General features: G+C 43.1%; 1 protein-coding gene across 2 annotated transcripts; it reads left to right on the top strand.

The window, feature by feature from the left end:
• The first annotated feature begins 3,571 nt into the window (after positions 1-3,571).
• MGST3 (microsomal glutathione S-transferase 3) lies at positions 3,572-11,310 on the top strand. 2 transcript variants are annotated; one of them, XM_072127152.1, is made up of 6 exons: positions 3,572-3,732; positions 5,727-5,850; positions 7,154-7,227; positions 8,601-8,658; positions 10,181-10,253; positions 11,053-11,310. In XM_072127152.1, exons 2-6 carry the CDS (start codon positions 5,734-5,736, stop codon positions 11,172-11,174), a joined length of 444 nt encoding a protein of 147 aa, XP_071983253.1. In that variant the 5' UTR covers positions 3,572-3,732; positions 5,727-5,733; the 3' UTR covers positions 11,175-11,310. The 2 variants fall into 2 exon arrangements, with proteins under 2 accessions (XP_071983253.1, XP_071983254.1); XM_072127153.1 differs by lacking the exon at positions 3,572-3,732 and adding an exon at positions 3,823-3,968.
• The last annotated feature ends 3,441 nt before the right edge of the window (positions 11,311-14,751 follow it).

Below are 14,751 nucleotides of genomic sequence, written 5' to 3'. Positions count from 1 at the left end.
TTTTTTGTGACAATTGTATTTTAAATTGCAGACACCTTTGATAAATTTTAAAGCTGATCATTGTAGCCTAGGGCTAAAGTAGAGTAGATTACCAACATCCAGATGTCCGTTTGTATCTAGGGGTCGTCTGTAAGACGGGTGTTCTTAAGTAAGGGACCGTCTGTATTGTATTTCTTATTTCAGCACTGCCTAGAAATTCCCTGATTCTGGATTCTCATGACATAGGTAATATTTCTATGTAGCCGTAGGCAGGACCAAAAATCTATTTCACTGGTGGGCTCCTAGGTACCCAAGTCTGACCGTGGGGGAATTATACTATATTATACTATCAAGTTTTTTGTTTTCTTTTTAAATACCCAGAAACAGGGGAGAGTGGGGGCCACAATATGAGGGGAGAGGTCACAATATGAGAGGGTGACAGGGGGCCGCAATATGAAGGGAGTACAGGGGGCCACAATATGATAGAAGGCAGGGGGCCATAATATGAGGTGGATGGAGGACAGGAGACCACAGTATGGGTAGTATAGAGGACAGGAGACCACAATATAAGGGTGATGGAGGAAAGGAGGCACCAATATAAGGGGGTGGAGGGCAGGGTCCACAATTTGAGTAGTATGGAGGACAGCATCCTCAATATGACAGAGATGGAGGACAGTAGGTCACAATGTGAAGGGGATGGAGAATATAGGCCACAATATGAAAGAGATGGAGGATAATGTCCACAATATGAGGGGGTGGAGGACAGGAGGTAACAATATGAAGGAAATGGAGGAGAGAGGCCACAATATGAGTGGAATGGAAGGCAGTGTCCACACTATTAGGGGAATAGAGGACAGGAGACCACTATTTGATGGGGATAGAGAACAGATGGAGGACGGGGGTCACAATATGAGGGGGAGAGGGGAGGGCGTCAGGAGAACAGAAAGCTCAGGCATTATGGGAGTTTGGGGAGATAAATAAAAGTGGGGGAACAAAAGTTAAGGTAGGATACAATTAAAGAGGTATTATATGGGTCCGTAGGGGAGTTGGCCACAGCAAGGGAGCATTAACTCTTCTCTGCTCGCCCGCTGATGTCTAAAGGTCTGCAGTCTGCAGCAACGCCTGCTCCCGCGCTAGTCGCGGGAGCAGGACCGAGTCTCTGGGTGACCCTAGAGAGACCCTAGGGAGAAGGGAGATGTGGTTTATTACTGCTTCTCCACTCCTCACAGCATTGCTCTGAAGTAGCGCAATGCAGCAAGGAGCCAGCTCTATAGACTTAGCGGTCACATGACTGCCGTCTCTAAAGAAGTTAATAAGAGCTGTTGGGTCTGATCAGCCATCACAGGGGTTTGTTCTCCCCTGTAACTGGGACTTTTATAGATGCTCCAGTTACAGGGGAAAACTTGTAAAAGAAAAAAAATATGTAAAAATTTAAAAACAAATTTGACCTCATGGGGGGCATATACATTAAAAACAAACAAAAAAAATATTAATAAATATTCAGAAATATACATTCACATTTCCTACTATAAAAAATCCCCTGCTACACTACAATAAACATCTCCATAGACGCACTGTTTGCCCCAGACTATACATATTATAAATCAAAATGACCAAAACAAAATAGAGAATTGTTCATTAAGAGTTAATTTGAAAATGTAAAAAATATATACAAAAAAATTACAAAAAAGGCTGTTTTCCACTTTTAACCCCAGATAAAAGGCCTCTTCATACAGTGGTGGGGTTTGCTGCATATTATCGCTTTACCGCTATTAACCTGCCGATGTCATTGGGAGGGCGCTGATCGGATGCCATAACAGACCCAAGGCTGTCTGGTTTCTGCATATTCGTTACAATGTACTGTGTAAAAATGCCATAAACAGGCGGTCCCCTACTTAAGGACACCCGACTTAAAGACTACCCCTAGTTACAGACGGACCTTCCTGCCCACTGTGACCTCTGGTGAAGCTCTATGGATGATTTCCTTTTGGCCCAGGCTGCAATGATCAGTTGTAAGATGTCTCGAATGAAGTTTTATTGATAATCCTTGTTCTCATTACAGCTAAAAATTTTGAAAATACAATTGTCACTAGGACAAAAATAAAATTTTGTCTGGAGCTCCAATTATAAAATATACAGTTCCGACTTACATACAAAATCAACTTAAGTACAAACCCTAGGACCCTATCTTGTACTTAACCCGGGGACTGCCTATACTGCAATACAGTAGAATTTCAGTATATGATAGGAACGATCAGACAATCTAAAGTTAATGTACCCTAGAGGGTCTAAAAAAAATAGTAAAAAAATAATAAATTTAAAAAATAAGTACAAATCATCCCCTTTCTATAGAACTGATAGTAGAACGTAATAAACAGTAAAAATCACGTTAGGTATCGCTGCATCTCAAAATGCCCTATCTATCAAAATACAAAACGGTTATTGCCGGCGGTGAACCACATAATGAAAAATAGCACCCAAATGCCCGAAATGCTACTTTTATTCCAATTTACATTACATTAAAATGTAATAAAAAGTGATCAAAAGGTCGCACAGTCCTCAAAATGGTAGTAATGAAAACGTCAGCTCATTTTGCAAAAAAATGGCACCTCACACAGCTTTGTACACTAAAGTATGAAAAAGTTATTAGCATCAGAAGATGGTGAAAATGTATCTTTCTTTTGTGTAAACACTTGTTTAATTTTTGATAATGTAGTAAAACATTTTACCACCAAAAACTGGGAAAACCTATTGCCTCGAGAGGGTGGAAAATGCATTGGTCACAGCCTTTCAGCCCCCTTTAGTATATAGCTAGCCGCCTCCCAGTAGTCTATAGGCAGCCAGCCCCCTGCACTACAAAAAATGTGCTGAAAAACCCTAACTCGGCTTGTACTCGAGTCATGAAAAAAACAAAATGTGTACTAACCTTCCGTCACCCCCGGCAGGTCCTCTTCTATCCCTCGCGGCTCTGGCATCGGCTGCGTGTCCCCAAAGTCTGTTGCAGGCATCGTGACGTCAGCCGCATGTTGACGTTCTAATGTATGCACACACTATGATGTCAGTGTGCGGATGACATTACGACAAGAACCCGATGACGGAGCTGCGATGGATAGAAGAGGACCTGCTTGGGAAGGGAGGGGGGCGTTGGAAGGTGAATAAACTTTTTTTTTTCCTACAGGCTATATACTAGAGGAGGCTGGCTATATACTACAAGGGCAGGGTATATACTACAGGGGGCTAGCTGGCTATATAATACAATGGGCTGGCTATATACTACAGGGACAGGCTAGCTATATACTCCGGGGGCTGGCAGGCTATATACTGGGGGGCTGTGACCCATGCATTTCCCAGTTTTTTGCATTATAATTAGGGGCCTCGGCTTATACTTGAGTATGAGAATGACAATCGGCGTGGTTTGGGGGAAAAGGAGGGGCTTTTCCCCTCTTTTTCTAGTCCGATTGGGAGGTATGTCGGAGTAATAAAGGCAGTGCATATTTAAAAAAAAAAAAAAAAAACCCAGACAACTCCATAAAGTATAGTCTTTCCTCAACCCGTCTAATGGTTTCCCGCACCGAAGCAAACGTAAGCACAAAACCCTCCCATAACCAGCACTGAGAACCCGGCACATAAAGCCGGACGGGCGGGATTAATCACCGCCCAACTATATAGCTCCTCCTTCTGCCGTCACTGACGCCATAGGTTTTGCGGGGTGCCTGGTGGTCAGGGTGCGGAAGCCGCAGGGTGAAGTGAGAGGTATGTGAATGGTACCTTGGTGCGCGGCTTTATGTAAGCGAAGCCCTGTGCACGCTGACAGGCAGCCGTGCCCCGGCTTTTCACTTGTGCTTCCTGCTCGCGGTAACCTTGACGTTGTCCCGAAAGTCATATCTGCAGGTGTGGGCACAGGGAGGACGGCTGCCGCTCTGCTCGTGCAGGCAATGGCTGGAAGGTCGGCGCTATGGGGCTCACTGCCGTTGAGTCACAAGTTGCAGGTTGGTGCCCAGCATGAGACCAATCTGGCATTATAGTAACTGTGGCACCGTGCATGTAATGTGTGGGCGCTGGATCCTATTGTCCTTCAGGGAAAATCTAGCTCTGTAGTGATGGCTTGTGCTTATAAGTTTCATCTGTACTGATTGCAGCAGTCTATTACAACTTATAAGTAGTGCTGTAACTAGAAGCTGATGGGCCCCAGTGCAAAGTCTGTGCCAGGCCCCCAACTATAATGTATGGTTTATAGCAATAGTCTTCTCATATGTGAAAGCGACACCATAAGGGCCCTGGTGCGACCCCAACCTCTGCACCCCCTCAAGTTATGCCCCTGCTTATAAGGGTTTGGACTTTTAAAGGGGTTGTCTTAAGATGAACGCATATATTATCCAATTTATTAAACAAAAGAGTAAAAGGTCAAGATTTAACAAAGCAGCCCTTAGCATTGGTTTGTTTTTAAACGTGCTGAAAACACTTGCGTTTGGCTGGTTTGAATCTGTTTTTCTTAAGGTTGATATCAAGTGTAAGCAGCTAAACGTTTTCACAGCTGCTTACACTTCCACAGTTGAACAATTGATTGAAACCAAAAGCATGATAAACCTGCAAAAATGCATAGTTTAATAACTACCAAGCAAGCACTGTATGACCGCACCTTAAGGGTGCGGTCACACGTTCAGCTTTTCAGGTGCAGTTTTTAATGTCGAAAACCAGGAGTGGAGTGAGAACAGCGGAGGAGCAGCTCTCAATATGTTCTCCAGCATTATCATCCACACCTTTGTAGCACTAGGAGCTGCTTACTTTAGTGTAGTTTTTATAGGTGACAGGTCCTCTTTAACTATACAAGGACATGTCCTATCTTTTCCCTGGCAATGGACTGCTCTGTGCGGCCATTGCTGGCCTATGGGGGACGTATATACAGTGGCCGTTTATACGTCACCCAATGGTGATGTGAATGTAGCCGAAGTCTGTTGATATCATTGGTTGTTATTAATGTTGCACTTTCAATTTCAGTTATAACAAAACTGAATCCTGGAGTTGACCTTGTAAATATGGACTAGGTCTGCTTCTGTGCAGTTCACATAGCATGGTGAGAAAAGTGTAGAAGTACTGTGTTATAAGACATTTGATTTTTTTTTTTTTTTTATTGGCTGTAATGTTAAATACCTTTGGTGTAAAAGGGGGGAAAAAAAGAGCTTGAAGGACATCTATCCGATGATGGATGCTTACGCCCCGCTGTTCTGTCCCCATAGTAATAAAGCTAGAGCTGAGCACCTCTAGGCTCCACCAGTAAGTAATTTATGCATGCCCCTCTACCTATTTGGCATGCCTACACTGTGTTAAGAGAACTGGCGACGTCACTGTGTGCGATCATGGCAGAATGTGGGGAGGCAATGCTAAGACCATGCACCGGTGACGTTACCGGTTCTCAACACAATGTAAGGTGTGCCAAATCAGCGGAGGGGTATGCATAAATTATCAGCGAAGCCAAGAGGCGCTCTGTAGAGTTCCTCTGGCTTATTTGCATAGTCTAAGAAGCTTAATTTCTCCAAAATCCGGCACTTCTAAAAGATACAAAATGAAGGTTACTGGCAATGGGGAGGTGAGTTGTTAGCCTCCACCATTGGGTACTCTAGATTTCCTTTAAGGAATGATGCCTTTTTTGCAATTAATATACTACAGAAAGTCAAACTGAGTCTTTCCTACAAATGTCTGTTGAAATACCTGGAAATATTATCAACATATGTTCACTTTTTTTTTAGATTCGAAATGGTTGTCCTTTCCAAAGAACATGGCTATGTGCTTCTAACTGGCGCGGCTAGTTTTGTAATGGTGACTCATCTTGCAATAAATGTCTCAAAGGCCCGTAAGAAATATAATGTGGAGGTAGGATCAACCTTCCCATTATGGAATGTTCTTTATGGTTGGTCATGTTGTGTATTAAAATGAGTCCAAAGCCATATGTAAAAGTTTTTGTGAGATGGAGGGTGGATCTGGGCTGAATCCATAGTAATGTACCCACAAGCAGTATCTCCTGATGACATTCTAGTAAGTTGACCTAAACCGACATAATATGACCAATATTCCTAGGCAGTAAATGGCCTATGGGCTCATGCAAACAACCTCTAACAGTCCATTTTTCCTGGACTGAAGACCGGGTAACACAACCTCAATGGTGGGGATGTATTAAGACTGGTGCATTATGTACCCACACTGGCTCACGACAGGCTGGAACTACTAAGAGATTGTGCTGGCGTAGATTTGGTTGGAACTTGCATCAGAATCCTTGCATCAGAGCCATGAACACCACATATTTTAAAATGTAATTGTGTGAGAGCCATACAATATGCACATGCCTTCCACTAGATAAGTAGCCACGGCACATGCCCCCCCCCCCCCCAGTAGATCGGTAGTCACAGCAATTCCCCTTTAGTAGATAGGTAGTCCCAGTAAATATGTAGCCACAGCACACCCCCCCCCCCAGTAGATAGGTGGCCCTAGGACATGCCCCCCAGTAAATAGGTAGCCACAGAACATGCCCCCAGGAGATAGGTAGCCAAAGCACATGCACCCAAATAGACAGCTAGCCAAAGCACATGCCCCCCCCCCCAGTAGATAGGTAGTCAGAGGGGGGGGGAGGAAACTCTCCTATCCACTGGGGGGGGGGTCATGTGCTGTGACTACCTATCTGCTCTCTATTTAGCGGTTTCTCAGAACTCCCATGCTCTTCTCTGACACAGGAGCTGTCAACTAAGCAATGGTGCGGCGATAGCACCTTGGTCACACAAAGTACGCAGGAAGTGGTAACATCCCTGCCTGCATTCAGTCATCATCGCTGTGTGTCTTAGATGTACACACTGCCCATCGCTATTAATCAATGACTTGTCTGAGAGACATGCTACCATCAAAAGAGCCACATATGGCTCCCCAGCCATAGGTCCCCTACCCCTGCTCTAAAACATACTGGTAGGTTGATTAGATTGTGAACCCCTTGGGGACAGGGGCCGATTTGGCAAGCCCTGTGCAGCACTGCGTAATCTGTGTGTGTGCTATATAAATAAAGGAATTATCATTAAACAAATCAGAAGAATATATATCTGCTTGGCCAACTACAGTACCTAAGTTTTAAAGTTTAGTTCTAGTTCTTAAATGTTGTTCATGTTATAAATATTACACTTGTTGTCTTTAGTATCCCAACCTTTACAGTGATGATCCAGAAACCGGCAAAATCTTCAACTGCATTCAGCGGGCTCATCAAAACACGTAAGTAATAACTGCTATGTTCCTTAAGTATGCACTCATTTGCATTGCATGTATTTGATTGCCATAATTGACTGGGGGGGGGAAGGCACAAAATTCATTCTGGTCTACAGTGATGAGGAATTTCTTCAGTGCTATCCAACACAGATGAAAGGAGGTACCATACATTCGGGCAGCGATGCTGAATAGCACAAGGAGAGGGCACATGTGCTTACACCATATCCTATTTACATATCCTTTGTAAATTCTAGAATTGTGGTTTCAAGAGTCTGTCATATTTTAAGACTTATTAGTCACTTTTTGTACATTCTACTTTGTCCCAGAAGTCGGACCATTTTGTCACATTTTTATGTTGCAGTTTGGACCACACCCTTCTCTTCAGTCCCTTAATGAGTGAACACCCCTTTTGGAGCATCTGTTGCTAAAGTGCTTAAAGACTGTGTCAAATATTTTGACTGATATGTCCCACTCTCTTTAATGCAGCCAAGGCTAACGTACAGTAAATTGCCAACATCTAGGGGTTGTCTGTATGTAAAGGGTTATTCTCGTCAGGGCATTTACATTCAGTTTCATTAATCTTCCATATATAAACATTTCTTCAATTAGATGTTGTTAAAAAAAATTTACCTCTGTGAAGATATTTCTCTTAAATGTAGTCGTATGGTCCCTTAGAACGAGACTGTGTCCTCAGATACGGCCACCTCTGCTGGAGGGATTGCACAAAGACACAAAGGGTGTTTGTATATGAAATGTCCGGGAGTTACTGCAGGTGCCGCAGCCGTCCTGTGGTAATGATCGCCATTTCGTTTCTAAGGACAATGACTAAATGTATGAAATTATCTTCACACAGGAACATCTTCTTTTTTTTTTTTTTTTTTTTTTTTTTAATAACATCCAATTGAAGAAATGTTTACATATGGCAAATGAATTAAGATAAATGTAAATGCCCTGATGGGAACCACCGGTACTGTATTTTGCAGAATAAAACTGTTGGGAAAGTCTAGTTTATTTATGCATCACCATCTTATTGGGGGTATAAGGTTTACATTTTTATTTTTGTGAGATCAGTTGCTCTTTTCATTGATACAATTTCAGAAAGCATGACTTTTTGATGTGTATACACTTTTTTTTTTTTTTTCGCACAAAAATGTTTTTGAAAAACTCTTTTACTCCATAATTGTGTTGATATCCTCTGCTTATACAGTGTAATTATTTAGAATTGGTTCACATTTGTATTTGAACAAGCAAGCATCTGTTTGCAGAACACGACATAACCATAACTATAGTTCCGTGCTTCTAACAAGCTATACCAATAAATCTCTTGGGTTTCTTGAAACTATGTATAAATTTAATTTTCTGTCTACCTTGTTCTGCAGTTTAGAATCATATGCTCCTTTTCTGTTTTTCCTTGCTGCTGGAGGACTTACACATCCGGTAAGTGAATACATGGGGGAGGGTGGGGTATAGAAGTGTACATAGCCACTTTTTCAACCATTTAAAACCAGGACAAGTGAATATAAGAACAGACACATCATATATACATTATACATATTTTTACACTATTGCGATCATGGCAGTCACATTTCTAACAAGACACATCTACTGGGGTGTATATTGCATGGCCTAAGTAATCTGCGTGTAAATAATTAAAAAAAAAAAAAAAAAAAAAAAAAGCACTTGCTAATGTGTACACAAAGTACAGACCGTAAAACCAATGTGTTTTAGCCTACCATTGATTACTTGTGCAAGAAGGCTCTGTTCACACCTCTTAGATTCCATTAAAAAAGTAGACAAAAATAATGGAAACCTTAACAGCCGCTTAACCCCTTAATGCCAAGGCACTTTTTTCATTTTTGCGTTTCCATTTTTTCTCTCAACCTTCAAAAATCTAATCTGCGTAACAAATTGCACTTCATAGTGACTGCTTTTTCATACTTCAATGTATAGAGCTGTGTGTGGCTTTTTTTTTTATTTTTTTTAGGGTGGGGGTGAATTTAGATGAAGTTTTCAATGCTACAGCTTTAAGGCCTTTTGATCAGAAAATGCATTGGAGTCAATAAGTTTAACAGTTATTTGTGGTAAAATTAGGGGCCTCAACATCTACTCGGGTCCGCTTATACTCAAGAATATATACGGTATGGGCACTACAAATGCACTTGGCTAGTAAATGGGATACCACTGCACAGAGATGCAGTGCTATTCATCTCCACAGTGCATTGAAAGGTGCTTTTGGGTTCAGAAGGGACAGGCCGAAGATATGAGTAACTGTTGACAATGTGATCATGCAGGAAATGCACAAGATGCAGGAGAGTATGCTTTTCTCTCCAGTGACGCCAAAGTAAAATGGTGCGACTTTGCAGAAGTGTACTGGGCCCTAATATAGTCTGTCTAGTTGTCTGGGCTCCATTTGTGTCTGTTATTACTGTACGTTGGTGTGAACTTGGCCCTAGCAATAGTGTGTATTGTTTTGTTGTGTTTTTTTTTTTTTTTTTCTTTGTGCAGATTAGAACGGGTATATTTCTTAGTCTTTCAAAAGCTGGAGCAATTTATCTGGGGAATGGTTATGCTCTTCGGGATATCATGGCCTATGTTGTGACTGCCATAAATTAACAAAGGATGTAAATTTCAATTCCACTTTTCACTTCAATTTACTACAGATTTACCATGTGAATCCAGATGTGCTAGACAGATTTATGAAGTGGGTTTTTTCTGAGCCACAAATTTGGATGCAAATCCACTTCAGTCCGCGTGTGCCATAGGTCATTTTTGTTCGACTTGCACCTCTCTTGTACCTTTTCTATCAGTCTAGGCGACTAAAATAATTGTCTAAAAGACCTCTAAAGAGCTCCTTAGATACGGTAATAAAAACTGGAATAAGATTCTGCTTAATGATAAATCTGCTCCAATCTTTATAGTATAGTCTAACGTTTTTCCCTCTTTTCATCTATTTGTGTAGCGTGCTGCTAGTTTGCTTGGTGTAACCTGGATAGTTGGCAAAGAACTATATGCTTCTGGATACTCTACAGGAGGTGAGTACTGCTCCATTAGTTTATTCACTCACGGCCACTGCTACGCACGCACACACGCCACTGCTATACACAGAAACGCACCCCCACCTATTCTTGTTACTGTCCCAGTTCTCTGCTCCTTCCCAGCAAGATGAGGGCCTTTAGTGATGTAGAAAGCATGTGATCGGTCACATGCTTCTGACATCACAACAGGTCCTGGAGGTGATAACCTTGAGGGGATACCAGGGAGAGAGCAGTGTGGAGGCTCTTCTCTCTAGGAGATAAGGAGGGTCTGGCAGTGCTGGATCCTCTTGAACTTCAGACTATAAGACGCAGACACTTCACAATTTCAATTAATTTTTTTTTTTCTTTGCCCTCCTAAAACATTGTCACCACCCTAAACTTGTGAGCCATTTGGCATACAAAACTGAGCCGCAATTCCTGGCCATGAGTCCTTCTCCCCTTTTACTAGAATTCAAGCTGCTACAGGAGCCTCTTGTATATCTAGCGTGTCGGCGGCAGTTTTGATAAATCACAGTATCATATTAGTTTGATTTCTGGACATGGCTTTTGACAGTGTTCAGGGTGAAGAGGATTGTTGTTTTTAAGCTTCATTATTTGTGTAAATGCATCTAGTACATTGTTGTACCACATTAACAGCTATTAATGGCATATTCTCAAGATGGGACACCTAAATATACAAGAAAGTTGCTTTAAATGACAATCTACACTATTGTGTAAGCATCACTTTAGTGAGTATTTTTTGTTGTTGTACTTGAATCTTATTGACTGGTATTGTGTGTTTCTTTTCTCTGTTTAGATCCAAAGAAACGCACCAGAGGAGCCATTGGTTCTTTTGCTCTAATCGGTCTCTTTGGCACTACTATTTGCTCTGCATTTAAATTGCTTGGCTGGTCTTTCCACCCAAAAACCTGGTGTTAAACCAATTTTAAAATAGTAATACCATGGCACCAGATGTGTTTGCTAGAATGAGCTAACCCCTTTTTCACCCTGATTAGATGGATTGGGCCTATGTAAACTGGAACACAATTTTATTAATAAAAATATTAATATAAAACTTTTGGTCCTGGTGTTTTTATATTTTTCTTTTGTTTACACAGTAACTGTTCTTCACCCCCCCCCCTCTCCTCTTTTTGCTCTCTAAATATGGCTGCCTAACAATTTCCTGTTTTATATACACATTGAGGGTTGGGGTCCCAGGACACATGTTGTAGGTTTGTCTTGAGTTGGGGACCACTTTTCTACTATTTGACTGTTAATGGGTATAGGTCTACACTACTGCTGTTAGGGTGTTAGACGGGGGGGTTCAAAAACCTTTTTCTTTGGGATTGGTTACTTGACCATGTTTTTTGCTGTCTGTGTTTTGCTTTCTGCGTTATGAAAGGATGAATATTTGGTTGCTCACGTCTCCTTGCCCACATCCATTTTCCTTCCGCTAATATGACTTCTCTCAAAGTTATGAGTTGGAATGTTAGGGGACTCAACCCCAAATTCAAGAGGGCCCTGATCTTAGATGTTATCAAACGTCAAGCCCCCCACATTGTATGCATCAAAGAAACTCGGCTGACGGGTCAGAAAATCCTGTCTCTGAAGCGGGCATGGGTAGCTAGAGGATATCATTCCTCTTATTCTGTATATGCCAGGGGAGTATCTATACTCAAATCCAAAGCTCTTCCAATAGAAGTTATACAAGTAGCAGACCATTTCGGCCAGTATGTGTTCCTGCATTATGCCCTGTGGGACTTTACTTTCACAATGGCATCCATTTGTCCCCCCCCCTTGATCCATCTGTTCTGCACCCAGGGGCGTTGCTATGGTGGTAAAACATCTGGGGCACGGGCCCCAACGCATATACATAACTTTCAGTAATGCCCACCCCTGTACACAACACATACAGCTACATAAAACACAGGAGAAATACCTACCTGTTACATCCAGTGCCTGGAGGTGCTTCCTAATATAACATGATATAAAGCCATAAAACCTACATACAGGCGGTCCCCTACTTAAGAACAACAGACTTAGACGACCCCTAGTTACAAAAAGACCTGGATGTTGGTAATTTACTGTACTTTATCATTGGGCTACAATGATCAGCTGTAACAGTTCTCACAGGTGTCTGTAATGAAGCTTTATTGTTAATCCTGGTTCTTATGACAACCCAACATTTTTAAAAATCCAATTGTCACAGAGACCGAAAAAATTCTGTCTGGGGTTACAATTATAAAATGTACAGTTCCGACTTGCATACAAATTCAACTTAAGAACAATCCTACAGAACCTATCCTGTACGTCACCCTGTATATATACATACATTCTGGTTTACACACAATGAAGCTGACAATTACTGCCCCACCACGGTATAAGCCCCATAATTTACATTACACCCCCTCAGTGTGCCACCCACCTAATAATGTTCTCTAGTCTTGAACTAACAAGTAAGAATGCAATTTACAATTAATAACTGTGGCCCCCACTAATTGGCTCTCAATGTGACCCTAAACTAAATGATTCCCTGTCTAATCATGCCCACACAAAGAATCCCCTCACCTAATACCTACACTAAGTAATGTCTGCACAGCCCCCTAGTAATGTTCCCCACAGCTCAACTGAGAAGTCTCCCACAGCACCCAGTAATGTCTCCAACACCCCCCCATGTCTTCACAGCCCCCCGTAAAGTTCCCAAAGTCCTCTGTAATGTTCTCAACACAGCCCCCTAATGTCCAATCAGCCCCCTGCAATGTCCCCCACAGCCCCACTAAGAAGCTCCCCAGAGCCCCCAGTAATCTCTCCAATACCCCCCTATGTCTTCACATCCCCCCCAATAATGCTCCCAAAGCCTGCAATGTCCCCCACAGCCCCACTAAGAAGCTCCCCAGAGCCCCCAGTAATCTCTCCAATACCCCCCTATGTCTTCACATCCCCCCAATAATGCTCCCAAAGCCCTCTGTAATGTTACCCACAGCCCTCCCATTGTCTCCAAAGCCCCCAGTAATGTCCCTAACAGCCGCCCCCACCCCCACCCCAAAGTCTTCACAGACCATAGTAATATCTCCAAAACCCGCTGTAATGTCCTCCACAGCACCAATCCGCAATGTCTTGACAGTTGCTTTACTGTCCCCAAATCCCCTGTAATGTAATGTTCCCTATAGACACCATTAAGTCCCCAATGTGCCCCCTCCCCCTTGCATAACGAATTAAAAAAACACTGATACTTACCACTGTGTCTCCCCCGGCTTCTCTCCGTTCACTCCAGCACTGAGGTGTGGTGACGTCATCACCAGGCGCCTCCTGCTCTCGGCAGCTGCAGTGAGCTGCTTGAAGCAGGAGACGCTGTGTGATCGCGTCTCCTGCTCCCTGTAGTGGGGGACGGTGCTGGCTTCACCACTACAGTGCTCATCGCTATCTATGTCCTGAGGACGTAGATAGCGATGAGTAGGGAAATTTCCCCGGACATTCGGGGCACAGGTCAAAAGATCTGGGGCACGGGCCCCGGATCTTTTGACCTAGCGAAGCCCCTGGCTGCACCTAATATCCACAAAGCTGGCAGCTATGCCTCCCAGTCTGGTACTCTGCATCAGACATTTCAATGCAGTCCCTAACTCATCCATGGATCTCATAAGCGGCCTAGATACGGGCTCAGTCAGTCTGAATGAGTGGCTTCTTTCTCTAGACCTCGCCGACGCTTGGTATAGTAAGCATCTTCAGGAGAGAGAATACTCCTCCTTATTCCTCGGTGCACAAGAACTGATTTTGCCTTCCCAGATATGTTGCCGCACGTTGGTCAAGTATCTCATTGCACACGCAGCGCATCAGATCACTCTGCTATGCTAATCTGTCTACACCCAGCCTGGCTTGTATCCCCAGGTGTTCAGAGTACTGTTAAGGCAGCGCATAGTGAGTTCCGGGACACACAATCAACACATCCTCTCCTAGTCTGGGACTCGTACAAATCTTCGGTGCGGGGTGCATTTATTTCGGGTGTAGCAGGACATAGAAAGTCATTAAATGCGCAAGAGGAAAGGCTGTCTGCTGAGCTAGTTGCTGTAGAAATGGAATACCTCGAGCAGCCTACTTTGGGGAGAAAAAGTACTTGGGTGCAGAGGAATCTAGCTGTAGTGAAAGAGCGCACCAGCGAGCGCTTACTAACCAGGGAAGCGTCCATCTTCGAATTTGGAGCTAAAAATGGGAAACTGCTTGCAGGCTGAACGCCCTTGCGCTTCCGTTCCTTCTATCCGTGAAGGTAATGGAACCTTGATCACAGAAACGTGGTATTTCACGAATTCTACTCTTCTCATTACAGCTCCAGACTGTCCGCCTCTTCTGTTGAGATATCTCGATTCCTAGATAGTTTTCCACTATGGAGGCTCACACTGGCGCAGTCATCGGAGTTTGATGCCCCGATCTCGGCAGAGAAGGTGGAACTGGCCATCCAATTGTTTCGTCCCTGGTAAGACACCTGTGAGAGCCTGGTCCCTTAGCCTGTATTCCGCTGTCC

This window comes from Engystomops pustulosus, chromosome 10, assembly GCF_040894005.1.
Source record: "Engystomops pustulosus chromosome 10, aEngPut4.maternal, whole genome shotgun sequence".
Lineage (NCBI taxonomy): Eukaryota > Metazoa > Chordata > Amphibia > Anura > Leptodactylidae > Engystomops > Engystomops pustulosus.
The sequence above is the reverse complement of the archived record's forward strand: the minus strand, read 5'-3'. Positions and strand labels throughout refer to the sequence as shown.